Source organism: Mytilus californianus, unplaced genomic scaffold (genome assembly GCF_021869535.1).
Source record: "Mytilus californianus isolate M0D057914Y unplaced genomic scaffold, xbMytCali1.0.p SCAF_4, whole genome shotgun sequence".
NCBI classification, from domain to species: Eukaryota; Metazoa; Mollusca; class Bivalvia; order Mytilida; family Mytilidae; genus Mytilus; species Mytilus californianus.
Genome location: NW_026262690.1, coordinates 95,539,451 through 95,555,348, shown reverse-complemented (window position 1 = coordinate 95,555,348; position 15,898 = coordinate 95,539,451). Strand labels below are relative to the sequence as shown.

General features: G+C 32.3%; 1 protein-coding gene across 1 annotated transcript; it reads left to right on the top strand.

Moving 5' to 3' along the window:
* The first annotated feature begins 56 nt into the window (after positions 1-56).
* On the top strand, positions 57-15,277 carry LOC127698861 (DNA replication licensing factor mcm5-like). Its single transcript, XM_052202561.1, has 14 exons — positions 57-258; positions 2,762-2,888; positions 3,627-3,755; positions 4,031-4,203; positions 5,209-5,364; positions 6,167-6,251; positions 7,125-7,381; positions 8,507-8,828; positions 9,541-9,717; positions 10,382-10,497; positions 12,201-12,329; positions 13,307-13,449; positions 13,679-13,806; positions 14,837-15,277. Exons 1-14 carry the CDS (start codon positions 104-106, stop codon positions 14,936-14,938), a joined length of 2,199 nt encoding a protein of 732 aa, XP_052058521.1. The 5' UTR covers positions 57-103; the 3' UTR covers positions 14,939-15,277.
* The last annotated feature ends 621 nt before the right edge of the window (positions 15,278-15,898 follow it).

Genomic DNA, 15,898 nt, shown 5'->3' with positions numbered 1-15,898 from the left:
GTTTTCTACAGGAAAATCTAAAAGCGCTCCGAATAAAACGGAACTAGAAAGGCGGAGTTAACAGGTTCCCGCCAAATGCAACACGTGAGACAAAACATCAACAATGGCAGGGTTCGATGATGCTGGTGTATTTTTTAGCGACAACTTCGGTTCGGAAGATCAAAACGATGATAATCAGATCAATCGTCAACAAGTGAAAAAAAGATTAAAGGACTTTATCAGACAGTTTCACGAAGGAAACTTTACCTACACATACAGGTATAAACCATGAGATCTTGTGTTTCACAGGTTGGGATAGATTCTTGGGCATAAAAGCTATATGATTATTGATTTGGTGATAAAAAATTGAATATTGTATATCATCACAAATTTTATTGATGTCATGGCACACACATTCATTTAATAGCAACATTTTCCCCTCTGAGACCATAGAACCTGTTTTGGACACCCCCCCCCTCCATCCTCAAATGATATCTCGAAAACTTCCAAAAAGTAATTAATAGGCTGAAAAAGTAGGTATGTTTTGGGTCGCTCCAACGAACCTAAATGATATATAGCCCTAACTAATTTCCCTGAAGAAAGTAATTAAATAAAAAAATTAATTTTCAATGTGATTGGAAAAAAAGATCTTCTTTTACTCTCAAAATTATTATGGGATACATTGAATGAGGGACTTTCCTCAGACAAGGGGGGAGGTAGACTATTTTCGGGGTGCCGGGATAGGCCGATTTTTACAACAGGAAATCGGGATTGCCTTGTTTAAAGGTCGGGAATTTGGGATAACAATTCATTGGGATACGGGAAAGCCTTGTTTTTGGCCACGGGAAATTGGGATTGACAAAATATCTTGGACAAATCTAAGTGCCATCTTTACTTTACTTCAATCAAAATAGGATCTAGAATTAACAGAGTACATGTTTGAGGGAATCAATTATAGATTTTTGTTATGTGGAACTGAAATCCCCATGATATGTTCACATTTTATTAGCATCTGGTAGCACTGTAGCAGAAATTGACGAGTGTATAAGTAATTAGATATTCCATTTCCTAACATTTTCTTTACTGAAGTGTTCCTATCGCTGCATTTCTTTTTAGTGCAGTATGTATGAAAAGTATCATGATATGACTGATATCAAACATGGATCAAGCAAACACTTTAATCGTTGCTTTTTATTTTCTAGTAGTATCTATGCAATGAGATTATCACACTATTGCCACTTAAGGATGATATCAGGTGAAATTAAAAAAATCTGGAATTCAAAATTGAATCTTTAAATCAGAGGAGCATCAGTTAAGGAACAAAATAAGCTAAAATATTGATAGGTAATGGAAATCCTTTTTAAGATCTTTGATGTTTAAAAAATGGTGGGAAAAGGCTGACACTGACTTTTACCTTATATTTAGCATTGGCATTATTTGGGTCTCAAATCTTAAGAAAAGAAATATAGCATCTGCTTAAATTTTGATAATGACCTTTTATGAGCGAATGAAGTCTTCTATGAAAAGAAAAGTATGTGATATGGGGCAAAATATTTTACCCAGTAACGTAGGGAAAAACCAAAGGGTTCAGAAAATTTGACAAAAATTCCTAAAACTGACATGACTATGATCCTTAAGTCAACAGAAGGTCGAGTTTTTCCTTGAAGAGCTTGGTGTTGAATAAAGCACACACCCTTTTTAATAGGCCAATGCACACCCAAGAGTATAACATTAAAGGGAGTCAAACTAGTATTTGCTATTGTAAGATAGTCATTACTTAAGGAAGACTAGTTTCCTATTAAAGGGACTGTCTTCGAATTGGGTATTTTTTTTTTTTATTTATTATTTTGACAATGTAAACCAGCGTTTTGACTGCTTTATAAATCTTAAAAGGGACATTTATAGTTATTTTCATGTCTGTAACTTGGTTCAGCTTTCCTGAATGGTGACTCTACAGATTCAAATTCATCTCCGTTGCAAAACGATTCCAGTTCTCGTCTTATAGGTTCGTGTATTTACTTGGGCTGGCTATTAAAGATTTATGAGACCAAAAATGCTTATATGCAACTTGACTTCACTGTAATATTGATTATCAATAGTCGGATTGGTTACGGTTGACAGACTTTGAACATCAATCATACCTGAGGCGTTTAAATCATACTCATTGAACCTCCAACTCTCAAATTGTTGAACAAATTTATCGAGATAATATGTTCTGGATTCCAGAATTTTCTAATCTCTCTCTCCATCCCCCCTATATAAATAGGTTGCTTGCTGTTTGGTTGATGAATTGCAACCATAAACCTAATATACAAACATTCATGACAGTTTCACTCTTGAAAACAGTTCAAAGAACTTTCATGGAAAAAACAAGATAAAATCCGGATCTACTGACTATTAGATACGCACTTATCTTTTTGGCTGAACAATTTGGCAGATGTAAGTATTAGATAGAGTTATCTTCCTTTTGAATAATTACATCTACCAAATTGTGTTAAGGAACTTGCGTACACGTCACAAAAATTGTAGTCTTATAAAAGGTAATTTGTGACCATGTATAATTCCAAAACTTATAGTCTTTATTACCAATGTAAGCAGTATGACACAGTTGAGTAGACTTGACATATATCTCAAAATTATAGTCTCTGTTATCAATAAAAGCTGTACTAAACTACATATACAAGTTCTTCATGTAACATGTTTCAGTTTTCTGGTCATCAGGGTACCACAAAAGAGACCAGAACTGCTATTGAAGATGTATATTATTAAAATTTTTATTCAGAGATCAGCTGAAGCGCAATTACAATCTGGGACAGTACTGGTTAGAAGTAGACATTGAAGATGTATCCAGCTTTGATGAATCTCTTGCTGACAGATTATACAATCAACCATCTGAACATTTACCTTTGGTATGAAAATTCTTTGCTTTTGGCATTTTCATAATATATATAAGAATTGAACACCTAAAATAAAAATAAAAAAGTTACATGTGTGCTTTATTTACTATGTAATACGCATGCGTGAAATTGTCTTCAGCAGATTAGACACTTAATTGTAAAATGCAAAATGATTTCATGCTATTTGAAACTATTATCTGATATATTCAAACACTTTTAAATGGTTATAAAATTAAAACGCCGATGATTTCCTATCAATTTGATAAACAAAACGAATCCCGGAAATGAATCCGGAATTACTTGTACTTAAGTATTGTCGCAAAGCTTCCGGTTTTAATTTCGTCTTCAAAATCGAATTAAACGTTAGCGAGTCCGAGAAATTTACCATTTAGAGTCCATAAAATATTTTCAATTTTAAACTGTTGGCTTCCCTAAACTGTTCTTGAACGTTTTTAGAAAAATGGTAAGAAATTCATGAAGTAAATGCAGTGAAACAGTCAATACAAGTTGGTTGTGGCACCAACTTTTAATTCATCTCAAAATGACCGAAATTGTGTGAAAAAATATCCGGATCCTTGTTTTGGAGAGGGTATCCCACCATGAATTGTAACATATAAACTGGTGAAAAATTAGCGAAAACTAATAGAACATATTTCACTTGAGTTTGAAACTTTATCTGTTTGTCTTTAGTTCTCTATTTCTGTATAAGAAAATTCAAAATTAAGTGCAAATGATACATTGATATTTTAGTTTGAAGATGCTGCTAAAGAAGTTGCAGATGAAGTGACTAATCCCCGACCAGAAGGGGAAGAGGAAGTACAAGATGTACAAGTTATGTTGAACTCTGCTGCAAATCCTTGTAATATTAGAGCTCTGAAGGTATGTTACACTCTGTTATCTTTTTGGATCTAAACGAAATACCTACCTATGGACCAACTAGGCAGTAATACTGAAAGTGTTTAAGCCACACTTTTATAAAGTTGATAAATTGTTCTGAATTGTTTGTCTGAATTTTCTGATTTCTTCATAGTTTGTGGAAGGGACTTTATTCTTTCAAATGAGACAAAAATGGAAAAATATGGAAGTGGAACTGATTTTCACAATAACATAATTTAAAATGTGTACCTTTTCTAAGTTTACGATTTAACTTGCAGTCTGAACAGATGTCAAAGCTAGTTAGAATACCAGGAATTGTGATAGCTGCATCTTCAATTAAAGCCAAAGCTACTCGACTTACAATACAGTGTAGAAGTTGTAGGAACACAGTCAACAATATAGCTGTTAATCCTGGACTTGAAGGATATGCCTTGCCAAGAAAATGTAACACGTAAGGATTTATGTAAATGAGTTCCCAGATATGTGTAACATTAACCCATGTAAGGAGTTATTGCCCTTTATTGATGAATTTTACACTTCTTTATTTTGCTGTAGAATAAGATTTATTATTTTTATTTCTCTGAAAACTTATGAATAGACAGAAACTCAGTTCAGCAACAATGATCACAAATACAAGATGTTAACCCACAGGTTCCATTAAACAAAAAGATTCCAGAGTCTTCATAAAGCTAAGAGGAAATATTACATTTCTGACTTGGTACAATGATTATGAACTTTCAAAAGCAAATAACAGTAACAGTTAAATCTATTAGACTTGAGAACAGTTGCAGTTATTGGCATTTTCAAAATAGTCTGTAAAAACTGTATACATGTACGTTAAGCAGTTGGGATGCAATCATAGATTTCTGATTGTATCAAGTGAATGAATTAAATGTAGTCATATCAATATCTACTGTTAATCATGTTTCATTGGTTTTCTCTTAATAGATAGACATACCATTTCACCTGCATTGGTGTGTAACTTAAAGTTGCATTACATACATGTATGTGTTCTGTATCTTTATCTTGTTTTTCATTGGCTTCCATTTAATAGTGAGTATATACATTGATTTATTGATGGCAATTCAATGCCATATGATCACACCTGTATAAGCTATGTGGAGGGAAGAATAGTTTTAGAAAATTGAAATTTAGGTAAAAGACCTGTTATGGAAACAATATTTTTATTCACATTTTAAGAGTATTAAATTATATCAAAACTGTTAACCAGTCTTCACGCTTAACCACAGGCCCAGCAGCCCAGGCTTGTAAAATTGCTTTCGAGCCTGTAAAAATCATCTCTACAGGTCAACAGAATCTAACTAAAATTTTCGAAAAATTTAGCTCTAGGCCTGTAATTTAAAGGTTATCATGAAGACTGGTTAAGCAGTTATAAAATAATAGGATTGAATTGAATTAGATAAATGAATAAAAACATACTACATGTATTTTACAGAGATCAAGCAGGAAGACCAAAGTGTCCTGTTGATCCTTTCTTCATAGTTCCAGACAAATGTAAATGTGTGGACTTCCAGGTGTTAAAACTGCAGGAAGCACCAGAGAGTGTTCCCAATGGTGAGATGCCACGTCATCTTCAGTTATTTGCTGACCGGTAAGAGGAGTGAAGATATTATGATTTTAGGACAAAAGATGTAGGTTCCAATGACGAGCGCAGCGGTCTTACTCCTAAGTCAAAACTGCCCCGCGAAAAAAAAGAAACAAAATCATATACTGTGGATTCATTTGTTTTCATGGGTACCAATTTTCTTGGATTAAGGAAAACTTACATGTTCGTGGATATTTAATCTCGTGGTTTTACCGAAGTCTGCTTACAAGCCATTAGAAGATTTGTTTTTCGTTGAACATTTAATTTCCTGGTTAACCTGTACCCATAAAATCCATGAAAACTGGTATCCAATAATTAATAATGAATCCACAGTAACAAAACAAAAGTTGTACTTTACCTATTATACTGCAAGTTATGAAGGATACATTGATTTACATATGGAAAGGGTATGAATATTTATCAGACATGATAAATTTGTTCAACTTTCAACCATATGCTGCATTGTGTTACAAAAGCAAGAAATTAAAATGGTAAGGGGTCTGGGGTTTAATTTCTTGCATGTACCAATTCTCTTCAGTATTTAGAAGAACCTGAAGACTAGTCAACTTGGAGTGAGAATTGTCTGTATAGTGTGACACGTCTTTTTGTGGATTTTTATTTTTTTGTGAGCTAGCCCATTATAAATCCAACTCAGCAAGTCAGTCTAGAACAAAGCTTAGTTTATTGATTTTACATAACAATCCTGAATATGTATTACATATGCTTGCTGCTGAGTTTTGAAGTGCTCTTCAATAAGTCAACCCATCAAAATTTAGTAAAGTTCTTGTACAATTAATTTCTTTTCCAGGTATTTATGTGATAAAATTGTTCCTGGAAACCGTGTTACTGTTGTGGGTATATATTCTATCAAAAAGACCTCAGTTCCTAACAAGGTTAGTATTACATGATTACAATACTCGTATGTTATCTTATCTCTTAGGATTGCCTCTTTTCCCCAATTGTCTAAACATTAGAAATACCTTCCTGAATGGACTTTAGTTCAGGCAGAATCTAAAATTGAAATACATTTAAGCTTAAAGGTTAATCTTTCAACTATTTAAAACAATTTTACAGTTAAAAAAAATCTCTGATTTTTGGGGGATATTTTTATGAAATGCAATTCAAACCCTTATGTTACTGGCTCGATAGCTACACCTTTCAGGGCTTAATCTACCATTTAGAGTTCAAACAACATAGTGCGGTAAGGACAATCTAGTCTATGTAGTAATTTATTGCTGATATATGCTCAGGGCTATTCCAGAAAAAACTGTATGGGGGGGGTTGGAAGGCACTTTATATTAATAATACATGGGTGATGGGTATCAGAGCAACTTTTCACACTATAATGCACTATGATTCTCAATTACAATTGTCTAGGTGGTGGGTTCTGACAAAAACTGCCTTCCAACCCCCCCATACATTTTTTTCTGGAATAGCCCTGACAGATGTTCAAGCTACAAAATGATGTATATGTGTAAAATCAGACTTCTCAATATAGTTAGTTATTAGATTTACACAAGTTGTACTTAATCATCTGTTAATGTATGAATCTTTTCTGAAAATAGGTTCAACTTCAAATGTACAATTATAAACAAAGGAGTATAAGTTCAATTCAAAATATATTCAAATGTTAAATACAATTCAGTGTTTAATTTTAAGTTCTTATTGCAAAAAGAAAACAATCCTTAAACTTCAGTGATCACAAACACTTCAATTATATTCATAGTGTTATACATAATCTTATATTGATGTAAATTGTGTTTCAGAAAAATTCTCGTGAGAAGGTGAATGTGGGAATAAGAACACCATATTTCCGTGTGGTGGGAATTCAGGTAGACACACAAGGAAGTGGCCGCAGTACAGGTGCTCCAATAAGACCAGAGGAAGAAGAAGCCTTTAGACGTCTTGCATCACAACCAAACATCTATGAAACAATTGCCAAAAGCATAGCTCCATCCATTTATGGTAGCATTGACATGAAGAAAGCTATATCATGTTTGTTATTTGGAGGCTCAAGGAAGAGGTAGTTTATTTCAAAATCTGTTATTGTTGTCAAAAAACACTTTTCCATTTTCGCCTAATTAACTGTTACAGTATCTCCCCAAATAAAGGAGTGGACCCGGTAAGACCATTTTTTGGCCCCAAAATATAGCATTTCAAAAATTTATTAAAAATGTAAATTTTTAGCAATTTATTGGAAAGTTGAATACTTTTGTGACATAGATATGGGTTGTTTTTGACAACACAAAGCACATGCATCAGGTACTAGCATCATTAATTCATGCAAAATTACTAAAATCTTCACAATTTTAGCATTTGTGCTTATTTTGTCTAATATGGAAGTGGCGGCACTTGTGTTCAGTCTTAATATTTGAACATATGTTGTATTTGATGATGATACACAACATATATAAAGATTGAGACTGAACACGAATATGGCCACCTCCATTTTGGACAAAAACCACCTGAAAAGTGACGTTTTGTTGCATATTTGAAAGATTTTTCATATTTAAGCTTGAATTGGAGCGTCTTTAATGACCAAATCAGTTCAAATCTTGTACATAAACTAATCGAATCGACTGAAGTGTTTAAAAAATGTCAAAATCTTTCATCAGATGTACTTCAAATTTTAGGCTAAAGAAGCCCTTACTGGACCTTCTCCTTTAAAAAGTGTGTAAGGGTTATATTTAAATTGCTAAGCTATTATGCAAAGAAAGTTTAGTAAAACATTTTTGTGTGATCATCCAGAGGCAACAAGGGCAAATTATTTTTCTTTTATTTTGTTTCCAGTTGTTTCCTTGACTAATACTCAAGCAAATCATTTGAAAATTGGAAATGTTAGTTTCTGTATTGTTCGTTTGATGCATTAACTGCCTAAAACCAGGCTATAGATTTCTTTGCAAGTGCAAACTCTTTCCTTTAGAAATAATTGATGCTACTCTCGGCATCTGTGTCCCATGCACACATTCGGTAGTAAAAAAGAGAGGTATTTTCAATTATATGTACTGTAAAAGAGGTGAAACAAAGTTTCTGTATTTTAAAACCATTTTATGGCTTACGATAATCATAATCAAAAGAATCTGTGTTGGTTATAATTTTTATGTATACTGATGTTTTAAAAACTGAAACTACTCTTATTTTTTAAAAGAATGCCAGATGGATTAACCAGAAGAGGAGATGTTAATTTGCTAATGTTAGGTGATCCTGGTACAGCCAAATCCCAGCTATTAAAGTTTGTAGAGCGATGTTCTCCTATAGCTGTATATACCTCTGGTAAGGGCAGTAGTGCTGCTGGTCTCACAGCCTCAGTTACTAAAGATCCTGCTACAAGGAACTTTGTAATGGAAGGGGGAGCTATGGTTCTAGCTGACGGAGGTGTTGTATGTATTGACGAGTTTGACAAGATGAGAGAAGATGACAGAGTAGCTATACATGAAGCTATGGAACAACAGACCATATCTATTGCAAAGGTATTGTTAGGTCCTTATCTCACTAACTTTATTATAATTTCCTGCTAATGTTCATATGTGTTTGAATAAGAAAATTGATAAATTGGTAGCTACCATTTCATTAATGATTTCCATACATCTTACTTTATTCATTTTTAACATGAAAGTATTTAAAACCATTCATGATGCAACCAAAAAGATTTTAACTGGATATATGTTTGAATTTTTTGTTGACTAATATCATGTGAAATGAAGCTTTAATATTGTTTCATACTTTCTTAAGATATTGAACCCCCACTCTAACGGGCAGGGCAATATTGCATACTCCTTGTCTGTCAGTCCATCCATTTTCCAACAAATATGTCTGTCAAAATTTTTTCCAATACCACAACAGAATTACTTTATATTTCATCAGCAGCTTGACAGTAAGCAGTTGTAATGTGTGAGCTCTAAACAGATATGTCAGACAACTACACCCTGTTTGCTGATATGGAATCTTTAGTATGTTGAATGAAGTAAAAAAACTTTTATCATAATTTTGTAAGAACTGGAAAGAATGACTTCATATTTAATCAGCAGCTTGGCAGTGATGAGTTGTAGCATGTTAGTGTTTTTCAGATCTCAGATACTTACTTTGGAGTTCCTGTTTTCCAATACTTTGAGTTGCCAGTAAGGACATGCTTATCACGACAATTTGTTCAACTTCTTGTTTAAATGTGTATTACTGTTGTAGGCTGGTATTACTACCACACTGAATTCAAGGTGTTCAGTGTTAGCAGCAGCAAACAGTGTATATGGACGATGGGATGATACAAAAGGAGAAGAGAACATTGACTTCATGCCAACCATTTTGTCCAGATTTGATATGATTTTCATTGTCAAGGATACACATAATGAAGCTCGGGACATGGTAAGAATAAGAGTAGATTTGGTTGATCTATAGGTTAAGAGAAATGTTTAAAAGCATCAATTATTTGGAGAGGCACAAACAAGTTATATATTGTTTAAACAAAAAAAAAAATCCAGGTATCAGATTACAGTTTTGGCAAATTATGGATAAAAGCTAAACGGGTATAATTCTTAGTGAATACTTGAGACAGTGATTTTTGGGGAAAGATAGCATCAAATGCAAAAACCATATGGTACTGACTTGATATCTATATCTCCCAAGGTTTTTCACTGCTTTTGATCGATCAAACAAAATAGTGCAGTGAAGTGATCATTATTTAGATCCTAGCCAGTCAACGTCATGCAATTTATTGATGATAAGTTATACTTTGATATTCAAGTTACAATATAATATGTATTTTGAATTACCATACTTGTTAAGAAAACTTTTTTTATTTAAAAGTAATGCATGGTGTATGAATCTGTTATAAAAATCAGTTCAACAGCAAATGTATAATCATGAACAAAAGAAGATAACTCCTAACTCAAAATTTTTAATTTGCCGAGCAAAATACAATTTTAACATTTTATTTTAAAATTCACAAAATTGCAAAATGAAAGCAACCTTGACCCTTCATTGCTCACAAGCGCTTTGATTTTATACTGTCTTTCTTTTTTCTCTTCAGACGTTAGCTAAGCATGTGATGAATGTCCATTTAAATGCCTTGCAAATGACAGAAGAGCAGGCTGAAGGAGAGATAAGTCTAGAAACACTGAAAAAGTATATAGGTTACTGTAGAAGGTAAGGTTGGAAAAAACATTTTAGATTAATTCTGAAAGCTACGAGTCAATTAGGGCTATTCCATTAAAATGTATGTGGGAGGGTAGGAAGGGAATTTCAAAATATCCCTACAACCAAGAACCATTTTTGTCGAGCCTTCAACTTTAGTCGAAAAAGCGAGACATAGTGATCCTACATTCCGTCGGCGTCGGCGGCGTCCACTCTGTGGTTAAAGTTTTTGAAATTTTAATAACTTTCTTAAACTATCCTGGATTTCTACCAAACTTGGACAGAAGCTTGTTTATGATCATAAGATAGTATCCAGAAGTAAATTTTGTAAAAATAAAATTCCATTTTTTCCGTATTTTACTTATAAATGGACTTAGTTTTTCTGCCGGTAAATATTACATTCACTCTGTGGTTAAAGTTTTAAAAATTTTAATAACTTTCTTAAAATATCCTGGGTTTGTACCAAACTTGGACAGAAGCTTGTTTATGATCATTAGATAGTATCTAGAAGGAAATTTTGTAAAAAAATAAATCCATTTTTTCCTTATTTTTCTTTCAAATGGACTTAGATTTTCTGCCAGGAAACAACACATTCACTTTGTGGTTAAAGTTTTTAAAATTTTAATAACTTTCTTATACTATTTTGGATTTGTACCAAACTTGGACAGAAGCTTTTTTATGATCAAAAGCTAGTATCTAGAAGGAAATTTTGTAAAAAAATAAATCCATTTTTTCCGTATTTTACTTTTAAATGGACTTAGATTTTCTGCCAGGAAACAACATATTCACTCTGTGGTTAAAGTTTTTAAAATTTTAATAACTTTCTTATACTATTTTGGATTTGTACCAAACTTGGACAGAAGCTTGTTTATGATCAAATGCTAGTATCTAGAAGGAAATTTTGTTTTCTTCCAGTTAACATTACATTCAGTCTGCAGTTAAAGTTTTTAAACATTTATTAGATTCATAAACTATCCTGGAATTTTACCAAACTTGGACAGAAGCTTCTTACAATCAAAAGATAGTATCAAGATGAATATTTTTATTGATTTACTTCCTCATTTTTGTTGAGCCTGCGATTAACAGAAAAAGTAGGCAAGACACTGGGTTCCGCGGAACCCTTACGAATTTTTTAGATATTTTGCATAATGGTAATAGACGCATACTGAAAAATGACCTATGAACCACATTCAATAAACTTCCTTTCCTACCCTCCCACATACATTTTAATGAAATAGTCCTTACAACTTACAAATAAATCCTGTTTCCCTGACAAAAATATTAATCAGTACACACCTAATTGATTTAATGTAAAGGTGTATGGGACTAGGTGGCCCAGTGCTCTTAAGTAGTTCATCTTCAGTGATCAGCACTGAGATTGTAAGTTCCATACTTAGTGGTTGTTTGTACAAAACTTGCACCACCTGGTTAATGATTATATCCCTTACTTTGATACACTGAGATGAATCTTTTAACTTCATTATAGCTCACAATGCAAGAGTTTCTGGAGGAAATGGTGTCCCACAAGCACACATTTATTCTGATTCTGAGCCCACCGGTGTGCTCTTACTCTAAAATGTTCCTTGTGCATAACCTACAAATTACAATTACAAAGTCCACATTTGATGCAAGCATGATGCATTGAAAACAGACTGTGAAGCTTCTCCAAAAGTGCTAATAATATTGGATATGAAATATGATTATTACAATTTCAGGAAATGTGGGCCACGTATGAATACAGATGCAGCAGAAAAATTAAAGAATCGTTATGTTTTGATGAGAAATGGAGCCAGTGAATATGAAAGGGAAACAGGAAAGAGAATCAGCATTCCTATAACTGTCAGGTTGGTTCTTTTGAAGATATGAAAAACTTACATATATTTCTATACCTTTGAAGGATGGATTGAAGTAGTTTTCCAATTTCATCTTTTTTTTGTTGAAATGACTGATGAAATTCCAGTAGCATTCAACTTGTGTGTTGTTGTCCACAGTATTTTAAGGAAAAACCTGCTTTCCTTCATAAAAGATATGTTAAAAAAAGTTGATAACAAATCAAGAAAATTTCATGGGTGTTTAAATATGTCAAAAACACAACAAAATATTAAAAACTGTTACTGTCATTATAAACAGAATTTGAAAAAAGTATGTGGAAATTAAGTGTGTAACAGATAATACAGAAGAATAGGACTTTGAAAGTAAAACTGTGTTTTAGTCATTTAGTAAAATATTGTTTGATTTTTAATAAATTGGATAATATACTGGCCAGAATTAGGTAGCAATGATAGTTTTATTTATTCACTAACTTATAATTGCTCTGCTATTCATTTCATTATATCTGATAATCAGAACAATCAACTGCTGAATAAGAAGTCAAACTGTTGCAAAAAGCATGTAGTGAATTTCTGTAGGGATTTTTAGTGAATGAAAAGATTAGATGGGGATCGGGGCACTTTCCTTAAACAGACCTGATATCTCTGTCCACAGTTTATTACCAGGACTATTAGATAGGATATTACAAAGATTAATTTAAGATGCTTGTGGCCCTCTTAAAAATTACAGGGTTTTTGGTTTTTGTAATACATAATTGCATGTAATAAATTGATACATATTTGCAACACAGAAAACAAATCTTTAGATAAGTTGAAATGTCTCTCTTATTCTGGGTCCTTATGGAGTAAATACAAGGGAGGTAACAAAGCATAGATGACCAAAGACATAGATTAGAAGATAAGGGTCATGATATAATTGACCATTTATATTTACCTCTGCTTTCTATCTTTAAAATGGCCCATTGGTGTAATAATAATATTTATGGTTCTAGGCAATTGGAGGCTATCATTAGAATCTCAGAATCCCTAGCTAAGATGAGACTTTCACCTTTTGCTACCAGTGCTGATGTTGATGAAGCATTAAGATTGTTCCAGGTCTCAACATTAGATGCTGCCATGTCAGGAAATCTGTCAGGTTTGAAAATTTCATGCTTTGCATTTTGTGAAATAATTTGTCAAAATATTTAGGTGGATATCATTGGCAATGTTTATAAGATAAATATATTAATAATATTTTACAACGTAGCCCAGTTGTTACATAATTCAAAATCAACATTTCTTAAAGTAAACTCAAGTTTTAAAAATGGCCTAAATGCTGTATATGTTTATTCAATTTTGTGAATTATCATATATCCATTGAATAGGTGTTGAAGGATTTACCACTGAAGAAGATCAAGAATTATTGAGCCGCATTGAAAAACAAATTAAACGAAGATTTGTCATTGGTTCCCAAGTATCAGAACATGCAATTATTCAAGACTTTGCCAGACAGGTTAGTACAGCTTGCTAACAAACATGTTTTGGTGTTCGTGTTAGCCTTCTGAATTTGTTGTAAAGATGCCTTTGATTTAAAGTGGCAAGCTCCTTTATATTGTTTCACAATGATGAAACATAAAATCCCAAATTTTAAGGAATAAATTTTGTAATTGGAAAAAAATCAAAGAATGGATAGGACATAGATGAAATTTTCCACAGTTGTTTCACCTATTTGTAGATGTGCACATTGTCATTTTTTTTTGGTGAAAATTTGAAAATCAATTATAAATGGCTTGGCTCAGAAAACAACACTTACAATTGTTTTCACTCTATTAAAACACACTATATATTCCATAATATTATATAATTATACATAATGTAAGGGGAGCTCTTTCACGAATTTCATTCAATATCAAATAAACTTAAGAAAGTTTTATAAACATTTAATGCCTGATTCAAATGTTAATTACGGTTGTACAAATAATTCACAGAGTGACCCACCATCTATGTACATTTATTTTTCATTGATGACTTCTTCCAAGCACTCGCATTCTGTATAATGTATTAAAGTGCACATTTTGATTGCTTTATCTTTAAGTGAATTTGTTATGCTCAATTCTATAGAGTTACAATCATTGTTCCAGTAAAAACACTATTTGTAGGCAGAAAGATAAAATACTAGTTAAATAGAGACTTCAGATTATCATTTAGTTTTCAATAAATTTATATATACTGTAAATTCAGAAATTATTGCGATGTTTTTATTATTGCGAACAATGCGACAGGATTATAATCGCAATAATTTAAACTCGCATTTTGAAATTTTTTATATGAATTAAACAGAATGTTTTCTCAATATCGCAAAAATTAAAACCGCATTTTAGTCTAAAATGACAAAATCGCAATAATAAATGCACGCAATAATTTCTGAATTTACAGTAACTGTATTCATCCTGGTCCTTTAGTCTCTGGAGGATAGTTGTTTCAATGGTAATCATACTGCATTTTCTTTTTTTTTTATGTTACTATTTCTCATTTATTTTCAGAAATACCCTGAAAGATCAATTCAAAAAGTGCTACATTTCATGTTGAGAAGAGGGGAAATTCAGCATAGGATGCAGAGGAAAATGTTATATCGTATCAAGTAATGGAAAGATTTTGGGGGAAAATACACAATGTGCAATTTTATGTGCAGAAAAACACTTCATAACTGGATTAAATGGATCTCCATGTAAATAAAAACAATATATTATTGGATCATCTTCTGTTCATGAAATTAACTGAATGTGTATGGAATTTCTTAATTGACATGCTGCTGTGATCCGTTGTCTATTTCAGTTACTTCAGTAAATGATTCATCTGTGCTATTACTGAGAATGTTGTTCAAATTTTTAAGAAGAACTGAAGATAGATATTTATATTTGAAATTATCATGTACAAAAGTTTTCAGAATTCAATTCATTAAATTAAATAATTAGCCAATCTGAGTATTGTTGCTACTTCCTTCTGATATGTTATTAAACCTGAATGTATGCATGTAGAGTACCTTGTTGGCCCTTCCTCTTTCAAGTTTGTTTCTACACCAATGGTAGGCTTCTGTATTGTACATACCAATATTTTATTTTAGATAATATTTTTGTTCAACGGTTAACCTCATTTTCATAATTCATTGATCAGAATCAAGTTTTTGAGATCAGTTAATCGTTTCATTTAATACGAGTAAAAAAAGATCAACTACAGGTATTTGTATGCTGCATTGGCTTCATTTTCATAATTCACTGATCAGAATCCCAAGTTTTTGAGATAAGTTAATCTTGTCATTTAATATGAGTAAAAAAAGCTCAACTACAGGTATTTTTATGCCCCCCCCCCTGTTTGCAAAATAATATGGGTAGACTTTGTAAGACGTAACACAACCAAATCAAGCCTGGTCAAAAAGAACAGACTGGAAAGTAGTACATATTTAAAACAAAATGGTTCCTATTAATAGGTGTAAATATCAAACTATGTAGAATATATTTTGGTAATTAGGTATCAATTGAAAGGTGAAGGACTGGTTATCTTTGTAGAACACCTTTTGACTGATAAGGTGGTGTGCATCTTTTTAA

Bases quoted from the DNA above. Each gene is read 5' to 3' on its own strand.
- LOC127698861 (XM_052202561.1), top strand. From the start codon at position 104: ATGGCAGGGTTCGATGATGCTGGTGTATTTTTTAGCGACAACTTCGGT. The intron at 6,252-7,124 runs GTTAGTATTACA...ATTGTGTTTCAG, and splicing joins AGACCTCAGTTCCTAACAAG to AAAAATTCTCGTGAGAAGGT. The intron at 12,330-13,306 runs GTTGGTTCTTTT...TTATGGTTCTAG, and splicing joins AGCATTCCTATAACTGTCAG to GCAATTGGAGGCTATCATTA.